This window comes from Cavia porcellus, unplaced genomic scaffold, assembly GCF_034190915.1.
Source record: "Cavia porcellus strain 051 isolate PalLab524CR breed Dunkin Hartley unplaced genomic scaffold, mCavPor4.1 scaffold_25, whole genome shotgun sequence".
Classification (NCBI taxonomy): domain Eukaryota; kingdom Metazoa; phylum Chordata; class Mammalia; order Rodentia; family Caviidae; genus Cavia; species Cavia porcellus.
In genome coordinates, this window is record NW_026947508.1 from 15,761,656 (window position 1) to 15,788,995 (window position 27,340).

Below are 27,340 nucleotides of genomic sequence, written 5' to 3' on the forward strand. Positions count from 1 at the left end.
GAGGATGATACTTAATCACTATATTCCAAGTATTCTGATGGATTCTTAACCAGCTTACCCAGAATAATCAAAGTTATATCTTATTAAAGAAGATTTCTGAATAAGACTATTGCCTTCAGTGATTTCAAAGCAAAAACTTTCTAAGGATACTCCCAAAATTAATGTATAGCTAAGCCAATAAAACACAAAATTATTATTGAGATATATATGTATGGCAAGATTGCAGCTTTCAGGCTAAGTAGAAAAGTATTTATACAGCCACATTAAGTAACAATCATGAAACTTTACACAGCATTTACTAGCTATGAGGCAACACTCCAAGAATTTTTTAAAATTAGCAGATTTGTGACACATAATGAGCTAAGCATTTTTAATATAAGCTCATTCTCAGAGTAAACCTGTAAGGGAAGTACTATTATTGATATCCTACTAGATATATGTGGAAATTGAGAGGCAGATAAGGGAGAAAAGTTGCTGAAGGTCTCCTGTCTGTACTTTAACTTTAGTCAGATTCTAAGTCTACACTTTTTGCTTCTACTGGTACTGGGAGTAAGACCCAGGGCCTTCAATGAGCTAACAGGTGAGTGCTCTGCCACTAAACTACATGTGCAGGCCTCTACATACACACTACATGTTTCATGAAAGGGAATGTCACCCTAAAAGATGGGGAAAGGCACACTGCCATTAATTCTCTTTAAAACATGCTCGCCACCACTGAACACTTACTGCATCATTCTTGCCAGTTTCTGAAGCAATTCTGGAAGTCTTCTTTCATGTCTTTAGTTGCACTGTTGTTAACTGAACTGATTTAAAATGTTTAACTTTTATGGTCATTTTGACTTTGGGGAAAAGCTCAGAAGTCACAGACTGTCATGGCTGATAAATAAGGTGGACAAGAATACACTGTAATATTTTTAAGAACTTGTCATTAAATTGGATGGCAGGCATCACTATACCTTTTATCACATCTTGTAAAAAGATACTCAAGAAAGAGGGCTTCCAGAACTGCTTCAGAAAGTGGCAAGAATGATGGGAAGAGTGTGTCTAAAGGGGGAATATTTTGAGAGACATAAATAGTAATGCCTTTTACTGTCCTAACTTTTTAAAACACTCACTGTGTTTTAAAAGACTCTAAAGACTGATGTGATAGGTCAGAACTTTTATTCAAATATTCCCTCAATTGTCACTGACTCCTGATTTCATCGGTTACTTAACAAAATTCCGTTTATGATTCAAGAAAGTATTTCTTCTACCATCAAGACTAAGTTACTGACCCTTCAAAGTAACTCAAAATTATTCATAGGAATTTCACATCTTTGATATACCATTTTATAACCTACTTTTGCTCAATTTTACTACATTAACATTTTTATAATAATAGGGTATCTGACGCTTTATTTTTTTCCTCCTATAACATCTCTCTCTCTCTCTCTCTCTCTCTCTCTCTCTCACACACACACACACACACACACACACACACACACTTTTGTATGTCTAGAAAAGCTGCAATGGCTGGAAATGCAAAGAAATAAAGAGATGTTCTTCTTTTTGTACTCCTTCCTAAGCTTTCAATGGCAAATGAAAAATTCAATTTAATAATGGTACAAAAAGTTCAAATTCTCAGATGGGTATGTAGGGCATAAAACACAATTAAAAGAAATGTGTAAGTACGTTTTCCCAAAAGACCTAAAATCCTTTTTCCTCTTAGCTACATGATAAAGAATCAATTTAAGAGTCAAATAACTTTTTTAAAAAAGAGTCAAATAGGGGCTGGGGATTTAGCTCAGCGGCATAAGCGCCTGCCTTGCAAGCAGGCAGTCATGAGTTCGATCCCTGGTACCGGTAAAAAGGAAAAAGACGAAAAAAAAAAAAAAAAAAAAAAGAGTCAAATAGTCATGGTTGGTAGGGCAGCATAGTCTATTTAGTATATCTATCTAAAGTTTAAATGTCTTCTACATCATGACCCTGTGGTTGGTTGTGAAATTTGGCAATTAAAGACACAGCTCTGCGTCATAGCTAAATGGCGTTTTGACATGCAGAGGTCTTTCTATTGGCACCAACTTTTCTCTCTGTACCATTTATGTACTCATTTCCCGTCTATCCCTAAAACAACAGTGAAGTCCTATCATTTGCCATTAAGAGGTCTCTTAAATTATCTGAAGATTGCTATCACTGTGAACTTTTACATATTGTCTCTTTTTTGTTCCAAGTTAATTCTTTCCTTCCCTTGTCTAGCATGTGCAAGGTCCTCAGCTGAATCCCTAGTGATACGCAAGAGAAAGAAAGTGAAAAAGATAAAAGGAGGGAAGGAGAGAGAGAGATTAAGAGAAAAGGACAAGGAAGGTAAAAGAGTTTCTAAAAGTAAGGGAAATTTGTCAATTTTATTACTGCCAATTATGATTCACTAATGAAATTAATCACAGGAACTGTTTTGTCAATCACATTTTATTACTAACTGGTGCTGAATTATAAACATTAAAAACCTTAAAATATTCTTTATATGTAATTTGGCATTAAGTCATGTATTTCATTTCTGCATGTACTTATAGCATGGTTTTAGAAATCACACAGGAATCCTCTATTGTTCCTTTAAAACTATTTTTTTTTTTTTTTTGGTCTTTTTCATTTTTATCGGTACCAGGGATCGAACTCACGACCACCTGCTTGCAAGGCAGGCGCTTATGCCGCTGAGCTAAACCTCCAGCCCCGCTTTAAAACTATTTCTAGCGAATTCAACCTATCAATTCAGATTTTTTATTATAATTATATTATAATATAATATATATTTATTATATATTATATTATGAAATATTAAACTACATGACCATCAGAACATTTGAGAGGTATGTCAGTTGTTCAAGTCACTAATTAAAATGTTAAACGGGGTTAGAGAAGAATGCACAACCTAAGAATCACCTTTTAATTTTAGGTCAATATGTTTGAAGTCTTTTGTTAATGGTTTATAAATATGTTGGGAGAATGGCAGACTAAGGTGACATCACTCATTTAGGTGGTATCTAGGCAGATCCAAAAAGCCAGGATACACTTAAAGCACAAACAACTCAGAATATTTGTGGTTGCCTACCTCCCAAAAACACTCCAGAAGCCAAAGGAAAATGTTTCCTGTTGGAAAAACCTTCTAAAGATGCAGTAATACATGCCATTACCCAAAGCTTCCTGACCAAGATGCTACTAATTATAATGTATCGTTTTTCTTGACTTTGCTCACTGAAAGCATCAAAAGAGAAAACACATCTCTAACAAATTACAACAAAAAAAATTATTCTGAAAACCACCTATTCATTTTTAACAACTAGAAAGGCCTATTGATTCATATTTATTCTTCCTCTATGGAAAAACTCAAGTACTTATTAATTTTCAAAGACATAATATAAGAAGTATGCTTTCAGCAATCCCAAGCTTTAAGCAATGTATATTTCAGCCTGCTAAAAAGATAGTAAAATCTTCAGTTAAGAATTTTTTCTATCTTTACTCTGAAGAACTTTCCAATGAAAGTGTTATGATTCTCTGACAAGTGACAAAGGAGAAGCAGTGAAGAGTCCACATAATGGGGTATTACCTAAATTATCAGCCCAATATATCTGATTCATAACAATTTATAAAGCTGGTTATCCCTTTCCAAAGTTTTTTTAATATATAGGTGTTTTTTAATATTTAGGTGTTACTAAGAATCAAAAAGTGTAAGCCTAGAACTGAGTGGTCTAATGCAGTACCCACCAGCCATATCTGATGACTTAAATTAAAAATTTAAGTCTTCATCTGCACTACCCCACAATTCAGGCTCAACAACCACATGTGAGTGGAAGCTACAGTAGTGAACAGTACAGATTTAGAACACTGCCATCCTCACAGAAAGTTTCACATCACGGTGCTGCCTCAGAGGGTTATGTTCAATGGATGGAAAAAATGTCTTAAAAATTCTGTCAGTATCAAGGTTTTTTTTTTTATCTTTTTATTGGTATCGGAGATCGAACTCATGACCGCCTGCTTGCAAGGCAGGTGCTTATGCCGCTGAGCTAAATCCCCAGCCCCAGTATCAAGGTTTTTTTTGTTAAGACTATAATAAAGAATCTAGGAAGTGAACAATCTTGTGTAACAGTTCACATAGCTAAAAATGGCCTGGGAAAACAAAAAAGGCATGTTATCTCACTGCTAAAGAAAACTGCTACCTACTAAGAATCTATTATGTGGCAGGGAGTGTGACATGCTAGGTACTTTAAACCCTCTAATACTTATGGAAAATAGAGGCTGTATTATAGTTAAGGATTGCAAGGAGAATAATTACGTACAGGACACAGAATTTATAGTATTATCTATAATGATCACCCAGAGTTAAATACAAGAAAGTGCAAGAAATCTATTCACATACTAGAAAATCCAGCTGAGGGCCTCAATCCCACAACAATGTCCTGCATGAGTCCAGTTGAAGACCTAGAGCCCCACAAAAATGCCTCCCATGAGTCCAACTGGAGACCTAACATCCACGACAGTGACTCATGGAAGTCTATTTTACCAATCTGAGCTGCAAAAGTCCGAAAGGTCAGTGGTAGAACCTAGAAAGTCTATGCCAGCAGGATAAAGGATCTGTGCCAGTGGGTTGAGGGCTCTACAATGGAACCAAGCAACATTCAAAATAAGGAACAGGGCTCCCTGAAAAGTACCACAGCCATCCTCAGTGACAGTAAGGTCCCCAGCGCCTCTGACGATAAGAATACCCAACTATGTTTCATGAAGCCAGCGTAACAAACTTCTGGAGATTAAACAGCACACATCTTTCTCTCTGGAGCCAGGAAGCGATGCTCAAAGACCAAAGCTCACCCAAAGTGAATCGCAGCCATTCTTAGAAATAAAGTGTCAAGCTCAGGACCTTATCAGGACAGCCAGCATGCCAAGCTCCTCCAGGAGAACCAATGCCTCCAAACACCACCACTTAGGAGAACCCACAACGCTCTGCTCTTCCTCTCCACCTCTGTTTTATGCTGGCAACTTTCCTCAGGTGGGCCATCTGCATTCAGCACCATGCTGATTCAATTCAGCTGGTGTTAGGTTGACCACCAGTTTTTAATCCGTAACTGGCTGTTAGTATCTCTTCTCAATATTGTATCATTTGTGAGCATATTTTACAATTTTAGACATAAGAAAGCTGAGGTTCAAGGATAATTTGTAGTACACTTGAACCTGAATCCTGGTTTTGCTCACTACACGATTCATTTTTCTTCACTACCTCTGCCACCACTTACAACTCCTTAATAAAAACACCAGATAAAATTGTCTACCACTGTCCTTAACAAGCTCTGAATTCTGTAAGACTGTTCAGAGCTGGGTGTGGTGGTTACACGCCCTGTAATCCCAACACTTGGGAGGGTGAGGCAGGATGATCCTTGCAAATTCAAGACCAACCTGGGTTACAATGTGAACCCAAAGCCAGCCTGAACTGCATAATGAGACCCTGTCTCAAAAAGATCCAAGACTGTTCAAATGTTTGATCTGGTGTCCTATGAACTCTGATGCTTGTCCGCAGATATAAGCCCCAAATCTGCATTTACTTCACTTTTCAAATGTAAGAAACTGCCTATGGAGATACTAATACTGTAAATCTCAACCAGGAACGTAACAGCATAATTTTCAGTACAGAAACCTTTAAGAGATTTAATGAAAACTCCACATAAGAGACTTCCCTTCCCCTCCCCTCCTCTCTTTTCTCTCTTTGTCTTTTCTTTTCTTATCTTTCTTTCTTTCTGAGACAGGGTCACACTACATGGTTCAGACTGACCTTGGGCTCACTTTGTAGCCCAGGTCTCAAATTTAAAACAATCCATGCCTGCCTCAACTCCTCAAGTGCTGAGATTACAGGAGTGCGCCACCATGCTTAGCTCTTAAGACAGCTGTTCTTTTAAAAAAAAAAGGGAGATATTCTTTTAAAAAGTTGTTTTTCAAACTGCAACAGGAAAATATGCTATGTAACAGCATATTTTCACACACACTAGGTAACATACTCCATGATGACACATACTGTTAAGTCTTATGAAGTACATTGTTTGTTTACACTAAAATCCAACTGCTTTGAATGAAATATTATTCAGTATTTTTGAACATTATGTGAACTAACTCATATAGTAACAAACTGCAAAATAATTTTGTCCTATAAGCACTTTTAAATACCAGTTCCCTGGTCATAATGAAAAGACTAGGCATGGTATATAACCAACATTGATCTCTATTCTGAAACGCAAAAGAGTACATGGACAGGAACATAAGTAACTTCAACCATAACTACACAAATTTCAATGACCAAACAATTGAAATAAATAATAAAAGCCAGAACCTAAATCATACCAACTGGCTTGTGTTAATTCCTAATATATTTTTTCTTCTTTCACTTTCACCTTGGAATTTTCAAACATCAATGTAAAAATAGTTGACATTATTTTCTAAAGGCAAGTGTTCTATATATAAAAGAAACCAGTATTTTGGCTTTACTTTTAAATAAAATTAATTTCAAAAGCACTTCAATTGTGAAATGAAAAAAGCAAGAGAAAACTGTTAATAATTTAAAGAATTCTTACCAAAAAATTTAAGATCACAATATAAGGAAGGCGTGACTGACATAATACTAATGGGAGGACAGTATACCTGACTTGCAGAGCCTCAAAAGGAATTCTACCTCAGCAAGTACAGTTAAAGAAACATACCCAACTAAGAGTTTTTTGGCTCTATTAGGAACAAAGAAAATGACCACTTATAATCTTGTGATTTGATTCATTTCAATTCAGGTAACTTCACTTTTCATAGGAAAAAATGCATTTTATAGGTTCTAGATCATTACAATGAATAACAGTCTTATAACAAGCAATTACTTTCCTGGTTTTCATAAATTGGTCATGCACCCAAAATGTCAAACTACATTTATTACATAATGAAACAAACCAAATTTGCCCCACATGGGTTAAAAATGCAGTACACTAAGTACTATTCACCCTATAACATACACAACATTGATGTAGGCGCCTCTTACTTGACAGTGTCATTCCAACTCCAATGTCTCTCTCTCTCTCCATTTCTGCAAATAATGACTATTTCTGCCTCACCCAGTGCGACAGATGTCCTTACTCACTTAATTCTGAGGTATAATGAAAAGAATTAAAGTAGTATTTGGAAAAAATTCCAGAAGAAAGTCATTCATCCAACTGAATTTGTACCCCTCCTCCCACAACTGAGGACTGAACCTAGGACCTTCACAGTGAATCCCTAACCCTTTTTATGATTACTTTCTTTTTAAAGTTGGAGGACGGTCTTGTTAAGTCATTAAGTTGTCTAAATTGTGCTCAAACAGTAAACCTCAGTTTCCCAAGTGCGGGGGGTTATAGGCACACATCATCACATCAACCTCTGAATTTTTGTGTTCAAAATGAAGGCTCTGGGCTGGGGGTTTAGCTTAGTAGCATAAGCACGTGCCTGGCAAGCACAAGGTCATGAGTTCGATCCCTGGTACCATAAATAAATAAATAATGAATGAATGCTCTAGATTTATGTTCCATCTCAGAAATTCATTGTCAAATCGTTAAATTATTTTTCCCACTAATGAATAAATAATTCAATGTTTAGTTGTAATTTTAAATAATCAGAACAAGCTGTAATTTCATAAGCATCATCCTAAATTAAAATTAAAAACCAGCCTGCTAACACTTTCTTGAATCATATTACACATGAAAAATGTGTCCTGAAATCAGTATTTTCCTAACAAAAATTTCTGAAAGTTTTCCTTGATTGTTGGAATCAGGGAATCACATGCCTTTAACACTCATAGGAAAATCAGAAAACAAAATTTCTCAAAACTAACTAAAATGCTTAAATACAACATCCTGATCTGAGATTACTTCCTACAACTAAACCCAGTATTACACTTATCCTTTAAGTTTATGCTACATTCATGAAGAACTTAGAATTTTTCAGAGTAATAGTCTTAAATTTTTTTTGCAAGAACACTGTGTATGTATGTATATATGTATGTATTTTTGGTACCAGGATTTGAATTCACAACCTTGCACTGTGCTGTTGAGCTAATTCCCAGGCTAGAGTAACAGTCGTTAAAAGATGCCTGAGTGCCTGCTTGGCAAACAGGAGGTCGTGAGTTCAATCCCCAGTACAAAAAAAAAAAATCACCCATCATTCTAGCAGCCTATACTGGAGATAATCCACCAAAAGACTATAGCCAAAGGTAATGTTGATTGCTTATATTTATGCTCTCTGAAATTATTTTTAAAAGAAACCAAAGTTTAAAAACCATAAACTAAACTGGGCAGGGTGGTGCCTGCCTATAATCTCAACACTAGGAAGGCTGAGGCAAGAAGATCACTGTGAGTTTGAGGCCAACCTGACCCTGACTACATGCTGAGATCCTGTAGAAAAAGAAAAAAGAAAAGAAAAAAAGAGGGAGGAGAAGGAAAGCAAGTCAAAAACATATAAACAAAGAAACTAAAAACAGTGGCTTATCAAGAACTCAGAGAACTTTCCTCCTGAATTCCTTCTCTCCACTTAATTTGTAAATGGCATTATTTTTGGGTCTGCTTCTAAATGCAAAGATCTCTCACATTTTTTTCAGGAATTTCTGGTTTGACCCTAAAATTTAAACTTGGGCTCTATGGCCTTAACTTTAAAAAAAAAATTTATAATCACTCTTTTACCTAAAGAGCTATGTTTATTAGTTACTGTTTATCATCATATGTCCTGGATTCCTACTCTATTTGCAATGTCATTTATTCTTCATATAGGTCTTGAAATGATATTACTATCTCCATTTTAAGAAAACCGAGGCTTAGGTAAGTAAACAACTTATCCAGGAATATGCAGTTAATAAGGGGTTAAGCCTCGGTGTAGTTGATGCAAAACTCTGTATGATACCATCTCTTCAAATAAATAAGATAAAATGAACTGAACTAAAATAAAAGCCACCCAAGTTTTTTTTTTTTTATGAACTCCAAATAGTCACCTACTACATATAGCCATCTGTTAGTTCTCCAACAAAGTACTTGTAACATCTCAAAATCCAATCTTCAAATCCTCCAAACTGGAAAGACTACATTTTAACAAAGCAGTGTTCTAGTAAATCACTCAAAAATAATGGAAGCCATCAATTAAATAATATCCACTAAGTCAGTAAGGATACTGAAAGTATGAGCTAGGCAAGGTGACACAGGCCTGCAATCCTAGCACTCTGGGACAAAGATGCAAGAAGACTCAACTTGAAGTTTGGCCTGAAAAACTTGAGAGACCCTGTCTCAAAATACAAAAATAAAAGAAGGGCTGGAAAGTACTACCAGTGAAAAGCTCGGAGGTCAAACCCCCTGACCATCTCAGAAACATAAAATAAAACAATACTTAAATATAATACAGATTATCCCTCTCATTTTTCTACAATACTATGCTGCTTAATAATATGAAAAACAGCTACAATTCACTGACTGTCTACTTTGTGTCAGACACTTTACATAATACACTTTGTAACAGTCTCTCTTTCTCATCACTATTTAACATATAAGGACACTGAGGCTCAGAAGACTTGCTTAATTAAGGTTATACAACCAACCTGGTAATATGAACCTACACCTGTCATATGCTAATCGAATAGACTCTGCCTATTACCCCAGGAGAAAATTTTCAGAGTACTCCACAAAAAACTATTTGTGGTAGCTATTAAAGGTCTCTTACTACAAGTCTTTTTCTCTGATATTGCCGCCTCTAACAGATTCTGGCTTTAAAAAAAACAAACACACACATAGTATTGCTATGCACATTTTTGAAATTTTAATTCCTACAATAATTTGTTTTAAAAAACCAATAGGCTAAAATATTAAAATAAATAAGGTCTTTATTGTCTTTGTATTATAAGAATAAACATCGTTCTTATACAGAAAATAAATGTACAATGTTGTTAATAAATTTGTTAGGTCTAAGGAAATAAGATTAGAAATACTAGTTTTAGAAATACTAATGCTATTTTAACACATCAACACAGATTATATCAGAATGTTAATATTAAAAACCCTTAGAATGTTGCCTGTTTTATTTAGTTAAATTTAAACTTAAAACAGATGCACAAAGTCTGTGATAAGTTAATATATCAATCTTTTTCAAAGTTATCTAAATTCAAAGCAATATTCTGGGGAAAGAAAAAAAACACAGTATTTTAAAATTATACTGTAAACAGAATAAATGGGTTTGTTAATAACAAAATGCAATGAGATCCGTGAAGGACAAAACAAACTGAATTATACCGCACGGAAGTTATTCCTAAAAAGAGTAATTTCGGTGGTTTCATGGCCTGGCAGCATTCTAAGAGTCAGTGGCTATTGAAGCCCCCTCCTGTTAGTTAAGGGTGATAGTGAAGAGGCAAAGGGCCAAAGGTACAGTACCTGATGATGGGCAGGTCGAGGCCCCGCTGCAAACTGAGGAAAGGAGGGAAAACAAACACAAAAGGAAAGGCACAAAGAGTCAGAAACACCACAACAAAAACCAAAATGTCACACAATATGCAAAAAGAAAAAACCCACAATAAAAATAAAAACACAAAACAGTCAAAGCTTTGCTGCAGGACAGTGACAGACAGGTACTAAGATTCAACAGGTTAACATCACTAGCAAGATAGCTCGGCATTATCAGCTGGGAACCAGTTAAGCTGTTAGGCACCTAGGGTATTCACTGATAGAAGAGTATTTCAAATAAGTAAATCCCTGAATAAGGCAAACTGAAGTTTGAAAACTAATTTTATTAAGACAAACATGAAAATCAAGTATGTTGTATGTAACCAGTAAAGCTTAAGGACACAAGAAATACTTCTGCATTACAAGAAATAGCCAGGACATAATTAAAATGTCCGGCTAGAAATAATCAATGTACCAGAACTGATTGTAAATCTTCTTCTGGAGTAGCTTACACATGAATGTAATGATTCAATAGTTTATTTTATGGAATTTAAGAATAAAATTATATATAATTTTATTCCAAACACACATATATATCCAAACACACACACACACAAGTGCAATTAGCTAAGGTTTAATAGCAAACAAGTAAAATAGAACAGCTAGTAAAGAAGACAAGTGTCTAACATGATTAACCCAATGGTACTGCTAGAGGCTTGTACAGAAAAAAAAGTCAGGCAGTCAAATCTCTCCACTGTTACTTATTGAGTAGCAGAACATGATACATAGGAACCTAGTGCCACATGATCAGAAAATAAAAGCAAAAAGAAACATAACTTCTCAATTAAATGGCAGAGTACATGTACTTGTACAATAATTAACAGATTTCAATGCTTCCTCTTAGAATCAAAAGCTTTCTCATTCATTAAATTTTTAAATACCAAATACTTAAAATGAAAATAATTCATCAGAGCAAAATTTGGCTTCTAAGATGTTTTAACTAAAAAAGAAAAAAAAATTGGGCATGGAAAGCCAAATACCAGCTACTAATACCATAAGTATTATTAAAATGTTAACCGCACTTTTCAAAATTCAAAAGAAAATATTTAAAAAGCAGTTTGAATACAAACCATACAGGGCTTTCATTAATATATCCAAAGGAACTCAAATATATGTACCTTTAGTTGTTTCACTATCTAGAACATTCTGCGAGTTTATCATTGTAAATGAGTAAGATGATTAAGAAACAATCTTCGTGCTCAGAATATAAATCACATGCAACACAAATTTGCAAGAGATTCAGAATTACTTTGCCAACTGCTATTATTTCATACTCATGTTTCTCACATTGTTCAAAAAATTTAAACAAATTTTGGTGGAGTACTTGGCCACAAAAAGGACCACTGAAGACAGCTCTCTCAAGAATTCACCTTTCAGAAGCTAACATGTCACCTACTGCTTCAGTAATGAAAAGTACCTTAATGACCTGTATACTTAAAGAGTGTGTTAAAAGTAAGCCATCCTATCTGGCTATGACTGTCATGTAGTTTTTCAAAATGATGATAATCAGTAGCCATGGTTCTTTCAGAAAATATTGTCTTCAAAGAAACTGAGGTCTTATATTTTCACTTTTCTGAGTGTAAGAAGTAATTGATGATTCCTCTATTATTCACATCAAAGTTTAGGCAATACCACCCATATGATATATGAAAGTAGAGGGTGGAAATGAGCTAGTTTTTCATGACACTTTGGAAGAAATGGGAGAGAAAGGAAATGTTAAAAATTAACCTGAGTACAGCAGTACCTGTCTTATCACTGTCCCACAGAAAGGTCACAAGGCTCTCATGTAAAATAGAAACTTTATACCTTTGGAATGTTCTACTCAAAAGAGCACTTCTTAGTACACAAAAACTATTTTATAAAATTATACAAATGTTTTTAACAAAAGGAAACCACAGTTTAAATTTCGGAGAGTACCCTAGTCTATTTTGCACTAGTCACCATTGGCTATTGAGTTTTTCTTACTGGAATGACAACAATCTTAATCCTGTGGGTAGCTGTAAGCAACAGAACAAACTGTAGTCGCTGCTGGCTCATATTAAAAAGGACACCTATTTTTTTTTTCCCAAAGAGGGGTCTAAGGTGGTGAAGATTGTAGTGTAAAGAAAAGCAGCCTCATGTGAACTCGAATCCAATGTCAATGCCGCCAGCCACCCACCTCCCACCACTCGCTCACTCGCTCACTCACTCACCTTTTATGCACAGTTGGAACTGAGCAGGCCAACATAACAATATTTGTGTATATGTGTAACAATATTTGTGTATATGTGGCACTAAGCACCACAAAATATAAAAGTAACTAACAGTGACAGGTCAGTGAAAAGCCAAACCGGCCCTTCTCCAATTAAAGCTTTCAATAGTGTCATTACTTTAACAGTCTATTTCAAAATAAACTACTGTTTAAACAGAGTTCCAGCCCAACAAGAAAATGGAAGATAAGTAGCTTATAAATATTTTTTACTTTTAACAAGATTTTCCCAATTATGAATGTAACTAAGTCACTGAGTATAAAATAGAAATACAGGTACAAAGAAGCAAGGGAGTTCATTTGAAGCCAGTTGGATTGCAAAGACAGCTGTCCAGGGAAGAGCACAAAAGCCTAAACTGTGCAATTGCCAATGGCCTATTAATGCAGAAATAGAATGGAGTAAGCTTTAGCTTCTCTACAAAGCCACGGGAAAGTGTCCTTCCTTAATGCAATGCCTTACCTCTCCTCACCCCTCGGGACAGCTATGGGATGAATGAGGATAGACTATGGCAACTTGGAATGGAAACAGAAAATGCATTCCTGCCAACTTTATACCCCAACTTTACCCTCCCAGCATCAACGCAAATGAAATAAATACTGGACCCAAAACAATAAGCAAGAGTAGACTGGGCTCTGCTAGTCTTGCACTTGTTTTGGGGTATGCAATGAAATGTTATACATGTGGATTTTAGTAATGGGTGTGGTAATGGTCACTAGCAGAGCAGATGGCAAAAACTGTATAAAGGATACTATCTGAAGACTTTATGACCACAAAAAAATGGCTGACAACTACAGACAATTTCCCCCATGACAGTCAATTATCAAATGGAAAGGAGGGGAAGAAGCCCTGAAATTTATCTTTCAAATTCAAATTTATCTGAATGGTATATCCCATGAGTTTAAAACAAAGAAAAATCTAAATCCCAAATCATTCCTGACTAATTCCCAATAGAAAAACACCACCCAATTTGTTATTCTTTTTCCCACTTTGCCTGGCAGAAACTGCCATGCTAGGTTAGACTTCCAGAGAGGAAGCAATCAATGCATTTCTGTTCATCAGCCAGTAAGTGGATGTGGTCAAAAATAATGAGTGCCAGAGGCACCACTGCCTGCAAGAAGTACAGTTTGTTATATTGCTTACAATGCAGTATTTTATCCAGCCTCTTCCAGCCAAGGACCTGTAAACGGGAGTCTGTTCCAAAACCTTCCTCCTCTTCCAGTTGTCTGTGCAATGTATTGGCACTGTTCTGCTGGGCTGTCAAAAAAACTGGTTTAGAGATGCAGCTCTTCAGTCAGGTTTTGCGCCAATTCTAACCACATAAATTTATTTTTCCCCAATAATTAAAAGGGGGGCAAGGGTAAGAAGTCCAAAGAATTCTTTGCATTAAGAGCTTACCATATCTTCCATGCTTAATGATTAGAACCAGGGCCTATCTAAATTGATATGGTGAGATCTCAGGCCCGCTCCAAGTAGTTAAGTGTCCACATCCCCAAACCACTTTCAGAATAAAACTAGACATTATTTTGACTATTTCAGCAAAAAAAGAGACAAGCACACAGGCAACTGGGACCAAAGTCCCATCTCTTTAGAATGGCTCCTGCACCCACTGGGGAGAACGAGGATCTAAGAATGGGTATTGGAGAAGAGGGTCACAGGGAAAAGGAAGACAGAAAAGAGGGTAAGAAAATAGATTACATATTGGTACAGTCTACCCCTTCCTAGTTCTTTGAGCAATTCTTTGGTACTTTTCAACAACTCGAAGTTCATGCATAAAACCAAATAAATAGGAGCTAATGCAATGAAGTATTTCCTCTACTCCAGACAAAAAAGCAGGGGTGGAGAACAAAAAGAAGATTCCTGTGTTCAGAAGAATACACAGAGCTCAGGTTCAAAGAGGGATATGAAATACAATGAGAGATGTTACAGAAGCACCTTCTAGCCAAAGCTAATCATGCAGGGTGGGAAACAACAGTCTAAGGAATGGAGAGCTGAAGCCACTGTACATTTTTATGAATCAGAAGGATGAACCTTAAGTAAATTCTCAGTCTTTGCAGTACTTGCTGCAATCCGTGTGACGGATGAACAAAGAGGAAGACAGTATGATTATTTACTAACTGAAGAAATAAATACAACCTTGGTATACGTCATGCACATGTTCACACTGTCAAATGGCAGAGCTGCTCTAGTCACATTGATTCAGAAGTCTCCCCAAACCACTGGATTTTGAGTCTAAGTAGTGAAATTCAGTTTACTTTTAAAAATCGTTATACTTCTGAATTTTGAACAGTACAACACATTTAGAGCTGAAATAAAGTGGAATGCAGTCAGACTTAAAAATCATGCCACAAAAAGTAAAAAATTAAAAGCACCTTTTTTTCTTAATGTAAATAGAATTATTCCTAAGACAAGGCCTAAAAACACAACATTAATAAAAAATAACATTTAGAAATAATGTTGATAGATCATCTTTGGAACAAACTTCTAAAAGTCAATAAAAACATTTGCCAAAAGAATCCAAGCTACTATAAAGACACAAAATTAGATGGCGAATATTATCTAGAAGCAGCTTCTGTTTACTTACCGGAGAACGGGTTTGAGGTTGTGAATTCATTGTCTGAGGGGCTTGAGGGTATACCAACGTGGTTGGACCTGCATTCTGTCCAGAGGGATAAGGGGTCTGTCAAAGAATAGCAAGAACAATAATTTAATTTGAAGAAAAATGGCACAGTAACTCAAATTCAAGGTATTTTAAAAGTTTACAAAAGTGGTTACTGATGGGGTTACAGTTCTACATTACAAACTTTAACTTTATCACAATTTCCAACAATTTAGGATCAGTGTAACTTTTAAAAAGAAATTACTGTAAAAATCCTGCTAAGTTTATCCTGGATTATTTGATTTTATTATCTGTGATGGTATGAACAGCTATTTGGAAGAAAACAAGATATTATAATAGCCAGTGCTGATTTAAAATCATCTTGTTTTGAAGTCCTACCATAGTTTTTTTTTTTTCTTTTTCCATTGGTTCTATCATGTAGTATCTTACTGGACTTTGTCATGTGTAGTACTATAAACAAATTTTTTATGGACAATGGGATAATATAGTTTGGTTCTGAATGCCCTGTAATACTTTCATTCTCTTTCATGGTTTTATACTATTTTGTTATGTTTGATGCTATTGTGTATGAAGGTATGCTCAACTATTTCAAGGAAAGAGACATTATGGTAGCTACTGTTATATCAGGTTGTTTTGTGGTGAAATACTGTGTTGCTTAAATTGTTCCGTTCTGATCTGCTTTGTTATGTCCTCGTTTATCTTAATCTCTTTAAAATAAAAAAATTTTTTTTAAATTCCTGGTAAGAAGACATCAGCAACCCAAATTACAGGCACAACTGTTTGAAACCATGCAAGCAAAAGAAATTATAAATTCATCAATTTCTGAAATGAACAACCCAAGACATACCCAAAACCAGCTATGACCCTGGTTGTTACTGTTGCAGTGTGTTTTGAAAGCTTGCCTAAGAAAAGGTAGATTTCAGGAAGATATCTTACAGCCAGAATGAGCAGCTCAGAGGGCAACTCTCCCATGACTACTGTTTTCTTGCCAAGACTTCCAGCTTACTACCTTCTACATGATCCCTTAAAAATCAACTGCTAATAAGAACTTTATATAAGAGCTTAGATTAAGTGATGATATAACACATATAGTGGCTTAATATAGGTTTTCTGAAAATAATCTTTTCATTATGAATCTACATTAAATGCTAGAGATCCATTAATGAATGAAAGGGGGAAAAGAAATACTTCCAAGAGCAAGACATATAGAATCAAAGGACTTAGATTCAGACACTAACAACTACCATTTAATACCATTATTAGTTAGGGATTTATCTTCTCACAAACATAAAAAAGAGCAATACATCTAATATTACAAAGCACTTGCTAAGATTGAATAAAATAAAGTAAATAATCGATCTTTTTTAAAAGACCCACAAGTGCTGTGACCTCAAATGAACACCTCCATGTTCATCTTGCAATAGCCTTTAATTACCACTATTCCCATTTGACAACTGAGGACATCAAGACTAGAGAAACTGTTTTATCTAAGATAACTAAATAAATGAAAAATGCATCTAGGAAATAGTGCAAATATACTTTAAAAAGAAGTATAGCTTCTTGAAAGATTTAATTAAAGTTCGGCTGGAACTATTAATTGTAAGTGTTTGCCAAAATTCATCATAGCTTTCAAATAGTGAAAACAAAACAAAATTAACACTTTCATACTAACATACAATTATCTGGCAATGGTTTACCACAGTAATTTAATACATAGTCATTCCTGCAGCAGATACTACAGTTCAACATCAAGTTGATTTCCTTTCATATTCTAAGATGATAAAATCTGGCCACAAGTTAAAAGAACATGTCAATAAATATCACATGTATATTAAATACTTGATAACGGGATCAAACATGAACCAAAAATTATACAGGTATGCAAAGATTATTTTTGATATCTATCACACACTAAAAAGTAGTTTCAACTTAAACAAATGATGTATAGCTTTTTTAAATCAATTCTGGCCAGATTTAAAAAAACTATTTCCTAAAATCCTTTTATGGTATCTGAATATAGTTTTAAAATAGAGCACTAATTTCAATCTTCATTTTAAAAAATTATGTGGGTTTGACCTATTTCACTTATGAGTATGGTCAAAAGCTGCACCCATTTATCTATAAAAGCCTCTCGTTTATCCTTCTTTATAGCTGAGTAATACTCCATTGCATAAATATGTCACATTTTTTTAATCCATTCCATGGTTGCTGAGCATTTTGGTTGTTTCCAAGATTTAGCTATTACAAATTGTGTTGCTGTAAACGTGAGAAATACCATATTGTCTTCCTAGTGTAAAAAAAACTGAAAGTGTTTATAAGATAGGTAGCTATACTACTTATCTCCATAAACAGTTTGTGTTCTCATTGATCATATTTTTCATGTCTAAATTTTGTAACCTAAACAACTACTTCTAAGATAACAATATGTAATATATTAACTAATGTTAACTTCCTATTTTTACAAAAATTTTGTAAAAATTTTGTATTACTTCTACCTTGTGTTTTGTTTTCTTTTTAAAATAGAAGAAAATCATGAAATTTCAGAAAATTACTTCTTAGTGATGAAGATCCTTGATCTTAAACTAACTTGATACTATTTCTCCATATCTAATTGTATTTAACCTATAAGCTTCTAGCTGTAAACACATTAAATATAACATTAAAATATGCTAGCTGCTTCTGAAAACAGAAATATTACTTCTTCTACACTTTGCAGAAAGTTAGGGAGCACTCTGCTCTGTCAAACAGAGGAAAAGAAATGAACCCATTGTTTTTCATAGAACATGCTAAACATACAAGACGGCCATATCTGATCTCATGAAAATTTTAGTATTATTTTTATCACTAGAGCCAAAAAACAACTAACAATGAAATGGAAAAACAGTACATAAATTGCATTCAGAAACAAATCCTTAATTTAATAACACTCCTGACCACATATACAACTGATATTCTAGCAACACTATTCCAAATGTGCCTTTCCAGACTATATCTTTGCTCACAAAATGATTATTAATAATGCAAGGATTTTATTTTCCTATATGAAGACATTCTATACTATATATACCAAAGAAACAAAAATCCAAATATTTCTTATAGTTATGCTGCATACATGCATCGAGGTGACTCCGAATTCTGTGTACACACAGCTTCATGTAAGTACAAAGCGCAATATGTAGCAGCACATGTAGATGAGTGTTGTGTCACGATGCATGTCACGGTGCCATTGGCAGGACGGAACATTTAACAATGGCATTTGGTAGAGATTTCACCCTCAGGTCACTCGGCACTGTCACCAAGCAAGTCTCCACTCTTAATGGCTACCTTTAGAAAAGTCATAGGAATGGTGTGACTTGTACCCATTGTTGTCATAAGCAGTGGAACCAATAAAAGATGACTCTACATCTTCTATCTCATAACATGATTAATAACATTTATTGATTAATTTATTCCAGAGTGACTTTCTTAATTATTACTGTATTTTGGTGAAAATTTCAAAACTTCAATGAGAATGTTCTCTGCTCATGTTCCATATCATTAAACGTGTAGAGAACTGGACAGAAATGGATTAAGGATCATTTCAGTAGTTACCACAGCTTTTGTTTGAACTCTCCCTTTTTAAATACCTTCTTCGCTTCTTCGTGGGGGAGTAGGGACAGAGGTCAGAGACAGTTTTTGCTATACAGTATAGGCCAACTAAAAACTCATTATGTAGCCCAGGCAGTCTTCAAATTTATGTCCTCCAGTCTTGGATTTTTCATTGCTGGGACTATAGACATATACAACAGGTCCAGCCACAAATATTTTCAAAATCATCAAAAAGAGTTACTTCTCCAAAGACAGACTTAATGTTCTTTATAAATACTGAAACCCAGTTTACTAAGTTTATAAGAGTTGCGGATTTATATTCTCATTTTCAAACTTAGTTTTATGTTTCAAAGAGCAACCTCCCCCTATGCTTTTAATTCACTGGTAAGAAGAATATGACAATAACAACAAAAACGAGCCAAAGGTACAAACTAATAGATTGCTAACAAAATTCCAATGAAGACAACCTGCCAGAACAGTCCCATTGGTACAAATATTAACACTGACATTCCTAACAACTACTTTAACAATACTGCACATTAGCTATGTGAAAAAACTAACGTGAATTTTCATTTTCCACTTATGTAAGACAATAGGTTAAAGCCAAAACTACACACAAACACAAATGTATATACATAGCTCATACTAAGTTGGAGGCATTGTTCTTTAAACATAACTCAAGAGATGAAAGGTCATCTCTTGTTGGAAAACTCTTCACCTTAATTAAATCCAACATACATAAATTCAATGTTATGTATATGCATGAATTTACACAAATCTGACTGAAAAGTGAAGTGATTAAAAGAACTGTTGACTCAGCCACATTGGGACTTAGGCAGCTGCACAAAAAGGCAGTCTGCCCACCCTCTTGGTAAGCGCCCCTGGAGGAGCGCCTTTGGTAAGCACCTTTAGGAGGAGAACCAGTCAGCTGTTTCAGCGAGCCTGGCCTGCAGGCTGAGAATCAAACATTCCCCACCCGAGTCAGCAACTGGGGACAGAGTTCTGAGCATCTCTTGGGAGGATGACCACATGCAATAGAGCAAATATGCGGGATTTCCTTCTATGTTCTGTTTGAAGGCAAAGGTTGTTTTCACTGTTTTGTTTTGTAATGATTGTTTTGCTCTATTCAATATTCTCCTTCAATTGGTTTTACAATGGTCTGTTATTGGTTTGATTTTGCTACACCTACTGTGAAGATAACAAGATATCCTATAGTACCTATTACTACTATCCCAGTATCCTGCTGTGAAGTTCTGTACTAATGTCACTACATTGTCTTGATTGGCTCTGTTCTGTCTTGCTCTGTTGTATTTTTACTACATTCAAAATAAAATTTAAAAAAAGAACTGTTATATGATACTAACCTGTAAGTAAGTTAGTATCTTTGATTCTACAATTTCATTTCTAGAAATCAACCCTATGGATAAACTCACAATGTCTCTTCTAAAATTGGAAGCATTATAATTAATCTACATACAAGGTAAAATGACTTATAACATTAAGAGACAAAAGTAAATTATAAAATTTAAGTATGAAAAGATCCTATTTTCTTTTTAAAAAACCTCCCCTGATTGACATGTTTTCAAATTTTGTTTTCCTCTTTTTTCCTTTGAAATAAAATGGATTTGAAAAAAATAAAGAAAATTTATATAAATAACATATAAAACCATTTTGGAAGATATGTAGCAAATTTAACATTGGTAATTTGAGAGGAATTAGAGATCTGAAGTGATGGGCAAGATACATGTTAGAGGCTTTATTTTATACACTTTTGTATTACCTTTCCCTCTTTCCAATAAATCCTTTTTTATTAAAAAATATAATGAGTTTCAGGCTTGGTAACAGTCACTTGTAATCCTAGCCTGCTGATAAACTAAGGCTAGGGAATCTCAAGGTCTAAGCCTTGGCGACCTAGAGATTTAGGAAGACCCCATCTCAAATTTTTAAAGGGGTGGAGTGGCAGAGAATGTACCTCAGTGTAAAGGGCATGGGTTCAACACTCCAGTACTGTGGATGGGCAGGCAAGAGGCTAGGATAAAGATAAAACCTGTCCTTCAGCTTCCCCTTCATGTATTATAAAAATGCAAAGCAAGCGGCTGGGGATTTAGCTCAGCAGGCATAAGCACCTGCCTGGCAAGCACAAGGTCCTGAGTTTGAGCCCCAGTATCCAAAAAAAAAAAAAAAAAAAAAAAAGCAAAACAAAACAGAAACTATACTAGGAAACCTGCTACTCTATGATTTTCAGTGAATTCAAGGCCACCTAAACTGTGGATTGTAGCTAAAAATTTAAAAATAAATCAGGCCAAAGTATAAACTGGTTTATTTCTTCAATCTTCGAGAAGTTTAGGGGGAGGGGGGATTGAACTCACAACCTCACCTTTGCCAGGCAAGAGCTTGTGCCACTGAACTAAATCTCTGGCCCCCAAGGAGTTTACTATTAAACCAACCAACAGACACAGATATTGTGCAAGAACTATTTACAGCTAGGCACAGCAGTGTGACATACAGAGGTAGCTAAGGTAGGAAAAGCCCTGTGAGGGGTTCAAGGGCAGCAGGGGCTACACCGTGAGCTTCAGGCTGGCCTGAACTACTTAAAGAGACCCTGTATTAAAAATACCAAAACAAACAAAAAAATTTACCCAGTCACAAAAGATAGCTTTTTGCCCTCATTACATTAAAAAAGACAGAAAGGAACATTTAATGGTATAGAAGGAATGATACCAAGGCAGAAAATCAAAACAAATCCACGTACAGTGGTGGCATTTAAATGGATTGGAATGTGACAAAACCAGTAATGTGTGTTGAGAAAAGACCACACAGCCACATCATCAGGCACTCTCAACTCATTTTACTGAAACATTCCAGACTGATCAAAAAGTTAGAATGTGTAACTTAAACCTGAACCAGAAAAAAATCTGTTCCTATCATTTTAGACTTCAGCAGGCCTGTTACGGTTGATATATTGTGTCAACTTGAGAAGTTTGTATGTTTAAGACACTCAGCAGGGTCCTTACTTAGTAAACATCCTGGTGCTGTCAAGAGCAGAGTAGGGAGATGGTATGAGGGCTACACTTGCTCTGGGGATTGTAGCCTGCTTCCAATATAAGGGAGAGAAGCTTGCTCTCCCTTTTGTTCTTGTTGCTTTGCCAGTTTATGTCTCCTTTAACTGTCTTCCCTGTGCCATGTCATCCTGCTTTGGAGCCAGCTGATTATGAACTGAAACCTCCACAAGCTATAAACTAAATAAATGTTTCCTTCCTTAATTTTGAGCATTTTCTCTCAGCAATGAGAGAAAAGTAACCAGGACAAATGTCTTTATAAAATCTAAATAGCTACACACATTAGTAATTTTTTAAAAATAGACTCAAATTATTTTATACAAGTTGTTAATTTGCTTTAAAACTTCTCTGACACACATTCATCCTTATTTGTAACAAATGTTTTACACTTAAATCTGGACATGGAAATAAAAACAGAACCTCAAATCCAGACCAGTACTTTATCCATGTGACATTAACACTGCCTCCAAAGCTCTACTATGCCCTACACACTCAATGCAAACAGAACTTCACCATGTTCAGAATCTCCTCTACTTAAAGTAGTAGCTATTTAGCTACTAAACACTTGGTAAGTGCCTAATGCGCCTAATAAAATGAATCCATAACCTTATCTAAATTAATTTTATTCAATAAAATTAGGAAATATAACAAAATTTATCTAAACCATTTTAAATGTACAGTAGTGCTAACTATATGGACAACGTGTAAAGAATCTCGAGAATTTTATCATCTTTCAAAACAGAAATATCTGGTTATATCTGATAACCATGGACCTAATTTAAATTTTATTTATATACTTTAATCACTTAAATTTAAATGCAAATACCTGCCCATGGCCAGTAGCTACCAGACTGCACAACACAGACATGGAAAGCTATTTATCCCAAAGTTTTACCCTTTTATTATCTACATTCTAAGTCATCACAAATTGTAATTCTACTTTTGTACAAGTAATATTTAATAGAAGTTTAATACAATAAACTAGAAGGAAAAGTCAGAATCCTATCACTGAACTAACTGTGCAGCCTTACCCATATCACACACCTTCCCCACTGATAAAGGGTGAGCTTTAAGCCATTAATTCTCAAAGTGAGGACTGCTAAACCCTGGGCACCTATGCCTAACAGAGGGCTGAGAGGTAGAAGATTTGTATAATTTTAATACTAAGATATTATTGACCTGTGTTGAAATTTCCACAAATGACACAAAAGCAAGGTAGACTAATGTACTAGTACCTTGACAAAAATCAAGGCAATATAGCCACTGTATTCTTCATCTCCACACCTTCACATTTAAAAAACAAAGAAAAGATGGGAGAAGGGACAGCACCTAAGAATGTCACCAAATTACCAGTAAAGGTGACTACATTTTGAAATAACTAGATTCACATGGAATTTGACAAACAATATAAACAGCTCCCACATACACTTCTCCCAGATTCTCTTCCTTCATAGCAATATCTTATGTAACGTTATTATCAAATTACAGACAGAAAAGTGACATTGAAATGCATACAAATTTGTGTTTAGTTCTACTCAATGCTATCACATATACAGTCTCACATCACCAACACTACAGGCAAAATACATAGCGGTTTCTTTCACAAAGATGATGACATTACCCTGCCATGTTATACACACACACACCTTTCTTATTCCCTCACTCCTCTCTCCTGTTCCAGTATATAATCCCTGGCAACCAATTTATTTTCTGCCTCCATAATCATGTCATTTAAAGAATCTTATAAACATGGAATCATAAACACTAAGTTTGTTTTGGGGTTGTTTTGTTTTGTCTTTTTGAGACAGGGTCTCTATGCAGTTCAGGCTGGCCTTGAGCTCACTTTGTAGCCCAGGCTGGTCTTGCACTCACAATGATCTTCCTGCCTCAGATACCAAGTGCTGAGATTACAGGTGTGCACCATCACACCCAGCCTTCTATATAAGATTTTACACTTGTCCTTTTAGTATACTGTGTAAATAAATGAAAAGACATAAAGCAACTCTGCTGTACATAAAGAAAAGGCAAGTGCACTAATATTTGAGTTATAAACTGAACAAGTTGCTTTTTCATGCAATAGTATTTTACTTAAAATGATGAAAAATTAACCATATTTATGTGAATTGGGTATACGGCAGACATTTTCTTAAAGATAAACACAGTCACACTGTCACGTAAAGACAAACTGGAAGTACTTACCAATGAAAATACTTAACTGATCAAGAGATCTGATTTTTTGGAAAGAAAAAAGTAGAAACAGTTTTTGACACTCTGGTTTGTCGGGGGGCTGCCTAGACAACTGACTTGGGGTGCTGATCAAAATACAGGCAAAATTTACATATCATATGAGAGATCCAGAGAGGAGAAATAGGCACCAAAACAGAACTACCTGCAGGGAGAGTAAAGATCTGCAGGTCCCTGGCAGCAAGAGATTTGGGCCAAAGAACAGACCAGAAAGTCTAACAGACACTCAGGAAATCAAGACATTCAAAGGTACCTTTTCAAGCAGGCATAGTGGCAAATGCCTGCAATCTCAGCACTCAAGAGGCTGAAGCAGGAGCATTGTTATGAGTTCTAGGCCAGCCTGAACTGTATTAACACTGTCTCAAAAAAAGTACCGTTGCATATATAGACAGTGCTGGGGTAAAGTATGCACCCAGGGGTTCAGACAAACACAGGAAAAACCTAAGACAACTTTGGGACTTCACTGTAATTAGTGCCAGTCTCTTCTATCATAGAGTCACAAGACAAACACTGAGAAAGGTGGCTATTTTTTCAATTAACTAGTAATTTTCAACAAAAGATTATAAGGTGTAAAACAAACAGGACAACATGGGCCAAAGGAACAAAATAAATCTCCAGAAAGTAAGAAACAAACCTTTGAGTCTGACAGACTTTTTAAAAACTGTCTTAAATATGTTCAATAAGTAAAATAAAAAGGCCAAAAAACCAAAATAAAACAGGAGAAAGATACTGTTTATGAACAACAAAGAATATAAATAAAACATAGAAATTGTGGAAGACATTCCCTACCTTAAAAATACTGTAACTAACTAAAATAATTCGCAACAGGTTTGACAGTTGACATGAATAAGTAGGAAAAAATATCAGCAGCCTTAATGAGAGGTTACTTGAAATTACTGAGTCTGAGAAGGGGAAAAAGACAAAAGAATAAAGAAAAGTGAGCAGAGCATGTTGGTCTTGTGAGACACAATCAAGGGAACCAATATGCACAGGACAGAGCAGGAAAGAGAAGAGTACAGAAATTCCGTAACATGGCAGAAGACTTCCCAAAATGGAGAAAAGCCAGGTAAAAACACGAAGTTCAATGAGATACAAGTAGGGAAAAAACAGACACAAATTATAACTAAACTGAAAACAATGAAAGATTTTGAAAGCAGCAAGATAAATGGCTTAACACATAACAAGAATCCTCAATAAGATGTATCAATCAGATTTGTGAATAGAAACCTTACAGGGAGAAGGCAGAATGATGATATATTTTAAATGTTGAGAGAAAACACACCCTATCAAACAAAACTTACATATAAGCAAAATGTCATTCAAAAATGAGAAAGAAATTAAGACATTCCCAGATTTTTATAAAGCTAAAGGAGTACGTTATCATAAGACCTGCCCAATAAGAAGTATCAAAGGGAATCTTTCAAGTTAAAATAAGACTCATAACTCAAAGTCATATAAAAATATAAAGTTCTCCAGTAAGAGTAAAATAAAAGGGGGGGACCACTATTGCACTTTTGGTTCACACCACTTCTTGTTATTGTTTTATAATATTTAAAAGGTTTAAGCATTAAAATTATATATCTATCCTAATGGATACACAATATACAAAGATGTAATTTGTGAAACCACTAACAAAGTAGATGATTGAGATGCAAAGGAGAAGAGTGCTAGAGTCATCACTTTATACTGCACTGTTGAGATTTTACATGTAACTGCATATAATCACAAAATACCTATGAAGCATACATAAAAGGAATTGAGAAAAAAATCAAAATGTGTATCTATAAAAACGCAGTGAAACACAAAGTCAGTAAAACTAGGGAATGAGGAATAATCTCAAAAAGATACTTATGTAATAATACTCGTATCAGCATTATTCACAACTGCCAAGAGGTAAAAGCAACCTAAGTGACTACTAACAAATTACTGGTATATATATATATATTATTCAGTCTTAAAGAGGAAAGAAATTCTGACCCATGTTACCACAGGAAGGAACCTTGAAAACATCACTTAAATGAAATAAGCTAGTCATATGGAAACAAATACTGTTTAATGTTACTTTCATGAGTTACATAGGCCTTTCAAATTCATAGGGAAATAAAATAAAATAGTGGTTACCTAAAATAGAGGAGTGGGAAAATAAGGGACAGTATTATTCAAGGGACAGAATTTTAGTCTTGCAAGATTAAAAGAATCAGAAACAGAAGTTGGTGATGGTTGCACAACAATGTGAATTTACCTAAAGAGAACTGAACTATGCTTAAAAATGATTTAGGTGCTAGGGAGTGCAGTTCAGTGGCACAGCATTTCTTAGCCTGTGGAAAGCACCCCAAAAAAAGATACGGGGAAAAAAAGGTTTAGATGGTGAATTTTATATCTTGTCCCACAACCCCTTACCAATCTGTACTGGAGAATTACAGAGGGTGTTTCCACTGAGCAAACCCTCCAGACTTTAAAAAAAATGTTTTGGAGGAGTGGAGGGGAGGGCGGGAGATATCATCTTTCTGCCTCAACCTCCCACAGTACTGGGAAGACAGACATGTATCACCACACCACGCCATTATGTGTTCTACAACTTAAACGTTTAAAAGTATCTAACATAACGATGTTACTGTATCTCAAAAGTCTAATATCAAACAAGTTTGTTTCATCAGGATTTATTCAGTTTCACTAGTTAGTTGCCAGACTTACATATTTGGGGAGATATGTATAGATATTATAATATACTTATATATATAATTGCAAGTATTGTGTTAAATTTTAAAGAGTATTTGAAAAAGTAGAGCTGACTTAACACTGTAAACCTGCTATGGCACTGTACAGTATAGATTTTTAAATCAATACTTAGTAGTCTAAATATAATACACCTTTTATATGTTTCAGTGAAGAAAAAAATCAAGTTTTAAATATTAATTTATAAGAAAATAAGAAAGACTAAGGCAGAAGATATATTTTCCCACCTCATTAAGGAAGTATTACTTAAAAACAACAAAAAATGTCCTTGATATCAAGAAGCATAACAAATGACTCAAGAAAACAAGGAAATCATTTTTCCATGACAGAGAAATACGCACTATA

The 27,340-nt window shown here is 35.0% G+C and overlaps 1 protein-coding gene across 27 annotated transcripts in view; it reads right to left on the minus strand.

Moving 5' to 3' along the window:
* The window catches only part of Eif4g3 (eukaryotic translation initiation factor 4 gamma 3), a 318,850-nt gene that overhangs the window by 147,291 nt on the left and 144,219 nt on the right, over nucleotides 1–27,340 (minus strand). For 13 of the 27 annotated variants that reach the window (XM_063235683.1, XM_063235682.1, XM_023565712.2 and 10 more), the window contains 3 exons: nucleotides 15,333–15,428; nucleotides 13,892–14,005; nucleotides 10,434–10,466 (listed from right to left, as the gene is read on the minus strand). In XM_063235683.1, coding sequence (XP_063091753.1) covers nucleotides 10,434–10,466; nucleotides 13,892–14,005; nucleotides 15,333–15,362 — 177 coding nt within the window. In that variant the 5' untranslated portion in view covers nucleotides 15,363–15,428. Of the gene's footprint in view, nucleotides 1–4,888; nucleotides 4,912–10,433; nucleotides 10,467–13,891; nucleotides 14,018–15,332; nucleotides 15,429–27,340 lie in introns of those variants that run through there. The other 14 variants (XM_063235679.1, XM_063235678.1, XM_023565723.2 and 11 more) reach the window with 5 other exon arrangements.